Below are 11,458 nucleotides of genomic sequence, written 5' to 3'. Positions count from 1 at the left end.
ATCTTTAAAATCTGGGTTTTGGTGTCCTTTAAGAAGTAAGGCCCCCTTTGTGTTTTGACCTGAACTAACCAATGTTTAGAGCTTGTTACTCTAGCTGGACTTTAAACACAACAGCCTTCCAGCTTAGATGTTAAGTTTAGGGATGGTGGTGCAGCGGAGGACTTGGGTGGTGTTGCTCATTTTTGCTTGCTTGTGTGTTACAGCCAGTATCATGCAACAGAAACACCCAGCTTGGGATTCCCCTCCCCCATGAGGCTGGGGCAGAATATCTTGAGTTGAGAAAAGAGGAAGGAAGCTCCGAACAGCAGCAAATCTCGCAGAACCCTCACAGCTGCCTCTGCCCGCCTGCTGGTCCTCAGTGAGGGCAGCTGGCAAACGGATTTTGCTTCCAGTGTTTTTATTTGTTACCCATCTGGAAGTCTACATCCTATCGATCTTGGTGTCCTTGGTGGTGGGCATCCTTTGGAGCCTCACGGATTCATGTATGATGGCAAGATGGCAGAAGACAGACAAGAAGATTGGCGTGGGTATGTAACTTGGTAAACTGCCGTTTGACTTTTGTCTTCATAACTTATGAACAGGATGTGGGCAGGTGTTTTCTCTAGTGTGATGAGCTAACACCCTCCACTTTACCATCTTGGCTTAATTGAAACGATCAATTTTGTACAAGGTTTTAATCTGTCAAACAGAATGACAAGTACATGAGTGTCGGTTCTTTTACTCTCACAGTAATGTGGCTTTTCCCATGTTGATATTTCAGAAACAGGCTGAGTAAGTAGCGTGTTGTATAATACACAGCAGCTAGAAGTTATGGGGAAGAAATGGAGGGGAAGGGGAATCCTACAGTTGCTTCTGAGAGGCTGTCAGTTGAGGTTAGCATTACAGAAAAGCTTGTATATGAGTTGGTAAGTAATGCTTTGTGGAAGGAAAGTTATCTTCCAGCATTGATTTTTCTTAATGATCGATGTTAACTTGCATAAAGGACTGAATTGCTGTTTACAAAAAAACCAAACAAACCACCAACCCCCCCCCCCCCGCCTTAAAATTAGGAATCAAAGCTAAAGCACTTGAAAGAAATGTTCTGCTGAAGTTAACTGCAGGTTCTCAGTACAGAAGACAGTTAATCTTGTGCTAAAGTTTTATATTATCTACTAGCATGTAGTTATTAGTCTGGAATCCCCCAATTCTTCTAAAAGACATTTTTTATTTTAAAAAGGCCATAGTATTTTGTGATATGCATTAAAACCAAAAAACCTACCCAACTGACTTGATCAAATGAAATAAATCATCAAGGAATTGATAAGAGGAGAAGAATGTCTTCCTGTCCAACTTTCACGTGCAGCAGTGGCAGAATTTTGAAGTGGAAGTAGCCTACTCTGGTGGCAGTTTATATTACAAAATAAATGGCGTAAATATTTTCCGTTTCATTTTTACGAATAGTACAGAGTACTTAATTTTTGCACTTATTTTTGTGAAACCTATTCGTTCAGGAGAAGATGACAGGATTCGTTGGATGTGGTCTTGGTATACTTATATTAGTGATGGATAAAATCTCATGGATAAAAGTGCTAGATACTAATCGGTTATTCACAGGAACAATATAAAACAAGCTTCACTTCTAGCAGCTTTTACAAGGAACATTTTGCGTCAGGGTGATTTCACGTGAGTACAAAAAAGGCTTGGTCATCTTGCGCCATGATTTTTAACATTATGGGAGCCAAATAACCTGACTTGTTGATAAATGTGATACAGGCTAGTGATTTTCTTGCATGTACCTCTGCAGTGGACCAGCCCACCGAGTTTGACCAGTGCATGTCCTCTGAAAAGGCCCTTGGTTGTGATCTCTCTCACCTGCTCAGCAGTTGGTCTGACGTGCTTTGTTTACAGGGAAGTTTTGACTCTAACTTCATAGCTGATATGGTCACTGGCTATACAAGAATTACAATCCAGTGGGGTGTTTTCATGAATACTGCAGTTGATTTCGATTGAACAGTTCGCTGCACTATTTGACTTAAAATACAACATTCAGAACATGCAGGTTTGTATAGCAGTAGTCTTTTCTACCTCTGATCTAAGAACGTTTATTTCAAATTAGTAAACTTTTAACTGAATCACTTATTGTGAACACTTTCAGTGGCTAAAAATAAATCAAGTATTAGAAAATAACATTTAATGGCTATATGTTGTTACTGTTAAGTTTAAACTGGGATAGAGACAAATTCAGGAGCTCTTAGAAACTCAGGAGGACTAGGTTTTATTTGATTTGGTAGCAGACCAGTGCTGTGGCTCTTCAAATATTGTCAGCTCTAACAACTATGGCACTCATTTTGGAGTGTGGCTTGTAGGGTGGTACCAGTGCAATAACAACTATGTGCAGGTACCACTTTCTGAAATGTGGTCTGCTACAAATATTGCTTCTCCTCTCACCCATCTCTCTGATAAGACTTGTCTCCTTCACTCTGGTTATTTGAGTTTACAGCAGAGACCAGAATCATAAGAAGTCTGATTGTTACAACTGCTCGTGTGCTACAGACACATTTGGGTTACTCATGTTACCCACTTCACTGAATACTCTAGAAATCTGTTGTATCGTGTGGATGAGGAGTCCTGAGACTTGGGAAGCTTCCTGGTGCCAACACAGTGACCTGTAACTTGTGGACTAGGGGTTAGAACTAACTGAAAGACTAAGCTGCTGTCACATAAGCATTTAGGGCACAAAGGATAGTTCTGTATCAGGAAGAGTGAAGACAAAGGTAAAATAAAATGTCAGGTTGGTTGGTTGGTTTTTTCCATTTGCAAGTTTTTAAAATTAATTTCCTGCTGCAAATTAAGAAGTCGGTTAGCACTTGACTATCTGTTGAGATAAACTTAAAGCAGCAAACAGCCACTGTTTGACTAAAATAAATTGGCAGAGTGTGAATAATGAAAAGAGACTATCGAGTGCACCAAGTAGGATATGATGCAATTGATTATCTGTATCTTTAAAGAACTTTGCTAGTGTTTAAAAGCAGACCGCAAATTTATCAAAGCTTTGATACATTTCCTATAAACAGGTAGAAGTGATATATCCAGTTTGTGAAGCAGCAGATGGACTTCTGCTTTACACTCTGACAAGTCTCAAAGATGATGCCTTTTCCTTTGTATGCATAAAAGAAGTGAAGTAAACCTGGTTAGCCACGAAGTAAGTTGCTCCAGAGCAAAGACTGTACATCCTTGCCTGTGCAGGATGAATAACGGGCCAGATAAGATTAAGCCTACTTTTGACAGAAATAATCCCTAAAGTTTTTATGGCTGTGAGGCTTAGGGTAAATATATTGAGTTTGTAAAATTTGTAGCTGGCAGGTATCAGATCTCAAGGAATCCACGACATGAGGCATTTCAAAGCTGGAAGATAACAGTAGGTCTTCAATATTGTTACCTTTACTTTGACTATACATTCCCTCTACTGGAGTTACCGTAGCCATAACAGATTGTTTTTGTTGCTCTACACATTTTTTTAGTTGTGTCCTCCATGCCTATTGAATTTCTCCTTAAAGAAGGGTAGGTATGACTGTGCTTTCCAATGGGAAGTCTAAAACAGAAAATCACTTAATATCTAGAGTAGGTCACAGGGGAGAACAGGCACTGCAGCCCTGGTGGTATTTCCTTTAACCTGTGCTTGCTCCCCTGCATTCTAGGCCACAAGCCTATGTGTCAGTTTGACGTAAAAAGAATCTGTGCAAGCCGTGTCAGTGTGTGTGTGGTAATACTACTACCGCTTGCTGTTTCTCCCCTCACCCTCAGTAAGTCCATTTCCTGGGTTAAAAAAGGTTTTTCCTGTTAACTATAGTATTATAAGTATTTTTATACTTGTATGTAAAAAAATCACAATTGTAATGCTGCGGTCTAGTCTGTCACAAAGCAGAACAGGGAAAATTAGAACAATAATCAAATGGACTTTCCAACAGTAACAGAATGCTAGTTATGTAAGTACTCCTACATGTAACCTTTTCTTGTGGGTTGTGTTCAGTAGGGAGCGTTCCATTTCTGCTTCTGCACAATTGCTTTAAGTTAATAAATAACTACAAATTCAATAAGCTCTAGCTTATACCCAGGAGTTCCTTTTCATAGCCAAGCTGTTGGCTCACAGTCTGGTTTATTTTCCTTTATCTTGGAAACTAAATGCATTAGTTTCATCATATAATTTGGTGAGAATAGTGGGAGAATCTTTCAATCAGAATAATTTACAAAAACAAAAACAAAACCCTCAAACACACATGTACACATATGAGCACCAGTTGTCCTGACCTGTCCCCTGCCCCCCCCACAAACCCCCAAACCAACCAAATAAAAAAACCCCGCCAAACAACAACAAAAAAAGCAACACCCAACCCACAACTCAACCCAAAACTAAATCAATCAGGGAAATAGTCACACCGAGGATTTAATTTTGGAAGGGTGTTCAAAGAGGCTTTTGGAAATTAAGTAAGTTTATGCTCTTAGAACTTGTAGGGAAAGTAGTGCAATTGCTAAATTTTAACTGTAGGAAACTCATGGGGTAATAAGGCTTTGGAATATGGGGTATTGACAACTATAGTCAGAAATGAAATGTTTTTTAATTATTGTAAGGATGGCTCTTGTGTCTAGGAAAATAAATATAGGCAAACTGAGGCTCCTGAGACAAAGTGTGAAAGTTGACAAGCTTTTGGAATAGTTGAGACAGCTTTTTGACCATATAGAGCTATTTTGTTTTTTGTGTTTTCAGAAATCTTTGGTTTTAAGTCTCTGATGAACGAATCTCATGTTGAATTTCTGTCTTCTATTAGAAATGTGCCTGATGCCTTCAGTTTCCACTGATGAGCAGAGTTTTAGCTTGAGAGTGCTGGGCCCAGCCTGCTTCATTGAGCAGTAGTATGCTGAGTAGATTTGGAAAACCACACAATCCCTTGGTTATTGTAGAATGCAGGCTATGTGCCCACATTAGTATTTTACTTAATTAAGCAGGATACTCCAAGATAGCTGAAATTGAGCTTTGCACTTGGAAACCATAATCCTGATTTTACACATGAAGCTTGTTTTTAGTCTTGAAGTTTTCCCAGCATAAATGTATGCTGCTTTTATGGATGGTATAAGAAAGAAAAGTTGTGGCAGGCTTGTGGTTTGGGATGACAGTTTCCTAATAATGTGCAAGATGAAGTGTTTGGAATCTGTTCAGACCTTGAGGAAACTCACCTTGAGGAAAAAGTTACAAGCTGGAAAAATACTGTGCTGGCATGCAAAGTTCAAGTGTCAGACTTACTCCTGTACTTCTGAATCTGAAAATGGGTAGTTGTTGATTTGAAGTGTAAGCTGGGGGAGGAAGAGGAGTGAGTAACTTCTTTGAAACTGTAGAAAAGAATATGGTCAGCTTGAGTGTGAAGGGCTGTGACTGGCTTGTCTGATTTCATCTGCTGAGGACCTCGGAAAATTATTTTACATCTTTGAAATCTAAATAGATTGAGCTGTAAGGGAGGCAGAGCTGTGTTAAGAGTAGGTTGCAACCCCTGAACCCAACAAACTGTTCTAGCTGCTTGGGAAACAACAAAAGGTAAACTGCAGGAAGATGAAGGCAAAGCTGGGAAAGGAATCTCTTTATCCATGATCTTCATGAAAAGGAAAAAGCCCACGTAAATACTCTGTTCTTTATAAATACTTTTGAGAAAAATGACCTTGCTACTATTTTCTATTGAAAAGGTAAAGAGTCAGAAACAACATCTTCATAGAACTAGTTGGGTATGTTAGAACTTCCTGGTTCTTATAATCCATATGGGCTTTTTTGTGTTTAAGAAGGAAAATAAGTAGCTCAAGTCGGCTAAAAGCTCTATCTGGCCCCAAGGTTAAGCATGTGAAGAAATCTTTATTCAATTGTTACCTGAAAGAATGGCTTGCTATCTGAGAGCTGAAGAGTTACCCTTTGCTGAGCATGGTTTGCAATAAATTAAATTGGCCTCTAAGCCACGCTGAGCTTTGGTACATCTCTGACCTGTGAAATATTCATTAGAACTGCTGCCATGTCATGTTTGTTATAAGCACACTTGCTCTATGAGATTTTAGGGGAGTTCATTACTCAGAATACTAGAACGCAAATTTTATAGGTTTCTTTCCAGAAGTCAAGAAGTCCTGTTACGACTTCATAATACTTTCACATGAGTCTGTGTGCTTGCTAAGTAATTTAACCCTTTTTTCATGAGAGGAAAATGGTAACTGAACACAAAAAGTTGATCTGTAAGGAAAGAAAGTACTATTTTTACATTAATATTCATGAAAGTAGAGCTGTAATAATTAAAAAATAAAATGGAACAGGATTCTTGCTGAGGCTATTAATTAGAAATTGTTTGAATATGCAAAACACTTCAAGAGTTAGTACATAAAAATCATTCCAAATAGTCCTGCTATTATGGTAAAGTCACATTAAGAGCAGCAAAGATAGACCTTGGAAATTTTTTTTTCAAATTTAGTTTAAATGGGAGTGTGGAAAATAGCCAAGGAAACCAACTTGAAAGTTAGCTTATTACTAAAAATGTGCCTTAATATGAAACGATGTAATGCTTGCATTTATTATAAAGAATGGGGCAGAGGCTTCACATGCAAGAAAACAGGCAGAAAAGACAAGTAGGAAGATTAGGGTAAAAAATGGTTTCAGTGTTGCAGGTCTGTGGGATTCTCCTTGCTTGCCGATCCCATCTTTTGTTAGCTTACAGCCTGAGCATGTGAATAGCAGCAGTCTGATGTTGTTAAAGTGCATGAATACTGAGGACATCTAGCTTTCCAAGGAAAGGATTCTGTTAACCTGGATTACTGTGAGTTTTCTAGTGTTTTGTGTGTGAATGTTCCCAAACAAGGTACAAAGTGTGGTATTTTAAAATATTTTTTCTGTGTGTCATCTTCTAAATTGAGGACATACAATTTAAATTATGAAGTGTTAACTGTCTCAATCTGTGGTTGTTTGAATTTATATTTTAATAGGAATTCTACTCTGAACAAAGTTTGACTATTCATTTACCTTGTATCTTGGAATGTCAAGAGAAATGTCCTCTCCCGACATTACTCAACTTTGGAAAACAAGTTTAATGAAACAGGCTTCATAGCCATGCCTATATTCAACAGCATGCACACGTATATATCTACTGGGGGAATGTGCATATCGCACCGACAGCTCTGGCTATAACAGATAGGTAGGAATTAAATGGAGTCATAGCCGTTCCCTTCAGCCTTCATGCTCACTTTTTGCTACTCTGATCGATGCTGGTAGATGTCTTCACTGCTGCTCTGGGTGCCTGAATGTGAGTGTGGTAGTAGAGTCAGACATGGAAGCTTCTTAGAGTAGTTGTCTTTACAGGGTGTATTTTTTTTGCTGAACAAGAAAGGGTTCTTTGGGCATAGCTTTGTGGGAATGATGGGAATCGCTTCCATCTTCCTGAGGTACAATTCAAAGCCCACTTTTGCTTGGGCAGAGTTCAGTTTGGAAATTTTTTTTTACGTTAGCAGTTTGACCTGGTACATTTTAGGCTTGCTTTCTGAAGCAGTATTTCTGTTGCAGTGTACTGGCTTTCAGCTTGTCTCCCAGAGGAGCTAAACCAAACTCCTGGAATCTAAGGGCATTTTGCATTGCTGTTTTTGTTTGTTTTCTGTGTCCCCTCTGTGTGTGTGGTTGTGTCCTGCTATAAAATTATGACTGAGGTTATGGTGATCTCTAGAAAGATAAGTCTTATTCTTTGCTTATCCAGGGGGAAATTTGCTAACTGTATTCTTAATGAACTGTAAAGTCCGTATTTAGGAACACTGCCTTAAGGCTCGAGTTCTTGCGCATTCTCTGTGCTGTTCTGGGAGAATATGACAACATCTGTGTACAGACACACCACTGACGGGAACACCTTAGCTTGATGCTGGTTGCTGTGGAGGGGCATATGCTGTCCCAGTCTCTCCCACTAATCTTATTGCCATGATGTCAGTTGCTCCTGAGGTCAGTAATTGCTACGGGGTTTAGAGTGAATGCCGGGGTCTTTAAGCAGGCCACCTTCTGTGCCCTGAGGATACTGTCTCATTTTGTATTTATACCTGTGACAGTGAATGCCAGGGAGTAGTGTGGTAGAAAGTTATTCAGACTGATTTGAAGGGGCTATTATTTCTAATGGCTGGAGAGTTTATTTAAAAAAAAACCACAAAACCCAACCCCCCTTATTTTAAGTATCTTTCAAAAAAACCCAAACCTTTAAATAAGCACAGCTTATATAGTATTTTTGAAGAGCAAAATAAATGAAATATGTGTTTGTACGCACAAAACTGCACACACACAACACCAAAGATATCAACAGAGGGTGGAGGGAAAGGGAACCCTCTTCTAGGCTGGTGAACTCTGAGGTTATGCTCTCAATATAAGACGGTCAGAGTTTGTAAGGGAAACTATATCGGTCACAGTTGACTGAAGACATAATTTGGTATAATAGTCAAATTTTTATTCAAAAATGAGCAGATGTGATAGTTAAGCTGTCTGGTGCTGTAGATAATACATCTGGATGTAGCTGATGGTAGGTTGTTTGACCATAGAGGTTTTTGCAATGGTATATGGGAGAAAATTTCTTATCACAAAATATCTGGGTAGGTCTATAGCTTAAAACTTTGTAAAGGAATTTGTTAAACTCATCCTACCAAACAATCAGAATTCTACAGCAAAATCTTTTCATGACGTTTCCACTTACTCATTTAGAAAAGTCTTAGCTGATACAGCCACTTCCTTTGTCAGTTTGTTACTGCACTTTTCAATATATGAATTATTCTTGAATTAAGTTTCTGAGAGAGCAAAAGCAAGCTGCAAGGTGAATATATGACTCAGTAATTTGCATCTGTATTTTGAGACAAATACAACTTTAAGTAGAGCAGTTTATAGTCAACAGTAATCTTAATCTGTACATTTCAGGTAAAGAGTAAGAGCACACACAGAGTCTACTGGAAATACCTCTTTAAAGGTTGTGATAACTTAGGAGGGCTGTTTGCTATCTTCCTTTTCTTGAAATCTGTTTCAAGACTAATGAGAGGAAGCCAATCAGAACATAAGTACACATGTACTACACACACCTACTACTTAAATTGAATTTTGTGTTGAGCTAGGGCAGTTCTCTGAGGATCGGCGTGGCAGTGTTTTCAAGATTCTTTTGAAAAAAATGGCTGAATCTGGACAGCAGAGCCTTACTTGAAAGTTTTTAGTGTTTGTTTTTTTCCTCTTTTATTTTTTTTTTCCCTCCCATTTTATGTTTAATGGTTCAAGCCCTGCTCTAACTAATCAGGAGGAGGAACTGGTGGAGAAGGCTTCTTCACATCAAGAAAAATAAGAACTTATTTTTGTCCTATAAGCCTCTTAATTAAATCTGAATTTCCTTCCAATTTTTTTCCAGTAATATAATTAATGTAATGATGGCAAAAGAAAGAAGAAACACAATGCATGGAATGCCTGAAAAAGTGAAGAGGATGAATCTGTTTAGCTCTACACTCCTACCTTAGGCATTGTCATGAAAGGCAATTTAATTTGAGACTTTAAACATAATTTTAACTGTTTAAGTAAAATATGTCATTAGTGTACATTTTGGCCTAGCAGAGATTAATATCCTGCTTTAGAAGCCTGGAGGAGGGAGCAAAAGTAATGCAGGAATATACTGAAGACAGGCTCAGCTTTCTAGATTGGTTTTCCCCTAGTCCATAATACTACAAGTTTTGATGCTTTGTATATGTGGATGGGTTGGGACGCTGCCATGAGAAAAAAGAGAAAACTCTGCCAGCTGATATCTTTACTGCACAACAGAGGTCATGTTTAATAGCTGGTGTACTGTTCCTGCTTCTACAATGTAATTGTGTGTTCAGCCTTACATATTTTAATTGGTTTCCCTGTGTGATACTAGCTTTTATAACCACTTCAACTGTAATGCTATTGTAAAAGTCTATAACTAAGCCTATGAAGAAACAAAATATACAGAACCAAATGCTTACCGTAGCAGCCCACATCCTGCAGCCCTAGAATGTAAGAACTAGTTAAGAACCCTAATTTCTTCAATGCTGTTTGGAACTTAGCTGTTTCCTAACCACATGTAGATATACTTCTGATTAGAACACTTCTAAAATCTTGCTGTTCCTGTGTTCTTTTCAGAATGATGAAGTACAGAAAATGATGAAACTTTCTACTGTTTCCATGTGATACAGAGTTTCACGTTAAGGTGAAACTTCTAAACCCAGGAAAGAATTCAGTTAAGTTCAGTTTTCATATGTGTCTCTGCGCCCCTTCTCACAAGTGTAGCCATAAATTTCTGTAAACAGGCCACTTAAATTCTTAGACCAGTATACTAACAATTCTGAAGCACAATGAATGTGTATATATTGAAGACCTGCATCTAAATAGTTGCTTTTAAATCCTGTGCAGAGCAGTTATGATGAATAGCTTGTTTTCATGTGTATGCTGGGTTTTTTTCAGTTTGTTTTCAGCATTGGCCATTTTCAACACCTTTGTATTATCACCAGAAAAGCAATTAATTAATGGTAATAGATGAAGCTTCTTGATGGAATTATGTTTCTATTTGTTTATTCTAGTGTATTTATCATAGTATCAGGATCTTAATAACCATGCCTGGTTTTCAGTTTAACTGCGGTATATGGCTGTATTGAAAAACAGTATTTTCAACCTTTAATTTTTCAGCTATGTACAATTTCAAAGGCACAGGAGCATCCCAACTGCCTCTACAGATTGGTGATGTGGTCCATATCTTGGAGTCCTGTGAAGGTAAGTCAGTTGTATTGGTTTCTCTGTGTGAATAACTTAATCCTTCTACTTCCCAGCAATTCCCTGTGTTACATTAATGTCCAGAATTCTTATTTGTATTAGTGGTGGCGCTCTATTTTGCGGAAGAACCTATTCATTTTGGGAGAGGAAAAATGAGAAATTTTATGGTTCATGTGGTTTTTTGGGAAGCCATTATCAAATAAGGAAGTCATTGAGGTGAACGTTGAGTTTGTGAAGTTCATGCCAGCTTGTAATATACCTGGTGGAACTTGCATTAGATTTGATTGAGGTTTTAATGGAGTCCATTTTTGCTTCTAAACTAAATATTTCTTGCTAGAAAATATTCAGCACCCTAGTCATCGAATAATATAATATGGAAATCTAGTATGTTGAAGTAGTCTGTAGGTCAGCATAACAGAAACATTTTTGAAAACCATCTGACTTGCTGAACATCCTAAGCAGCAACAGTCCGAGGCAAGTCACGTACAATAGACAGTCAATATGCCGATCCAAACTGGCCATAGTTGGTATGTGGAGGTATCTGACCAACTGACATAACTGTAAAATAAATACAAGCAGCATGCATTTGTGAAGCTGAATTCATAGTCGAAACTGTAGTGATACTGTATTTCTCCATATTAATTTGAACTGTACTGTCACAATCTTACTGAATTC

At 38.2% G+C, this 11,458-nt stretch overlaps 1 protein-coding gene across 1 annotated transcript in view; it reads left to right on the top strand.

The window, feature by feature from the left end:
- Nucleotides 1–287: 287 nt before the first annotated feature.
- DOCK2 (dedicator of cytokinesis 2) overlaps nucleotides 288–11,458 on the top strand; it is a 197,898-nt gene continuing 186,727 nt past the window's right edge. The window contains 2 exon segments of the mRNA XM_055811904.1: nucleotides 288–527; nucleotides 10,700–10,783. Of these exon segments, the coding sequence (XP_055667879.1) occupies nucleotides 485–527; nucleotides 10,700–10,783 (127 nt within the window). The 5' untranslated portion in view covers nucleotides 288–484.

The sequence above is a fragment of the Falco peregrinus genome, chromosome 8 (assembly GCF_023634155.1).
Source record: "Falco peregrinus isolate bFalPer1 chromosome 8, bFalPer1.pri, whole genome shotgun sequence".
Lineage (NCBI taxonomy): Eukaryota > Metazoa > Chordata > Aves > Falconiformes > Falconidae > Falco > Falco peregrinus.
The sequence above is the reverse complement of the archived record's forward strand: the minus strand, read 5'-3'. Positions and strand labels throughout refer to the sequence as shown.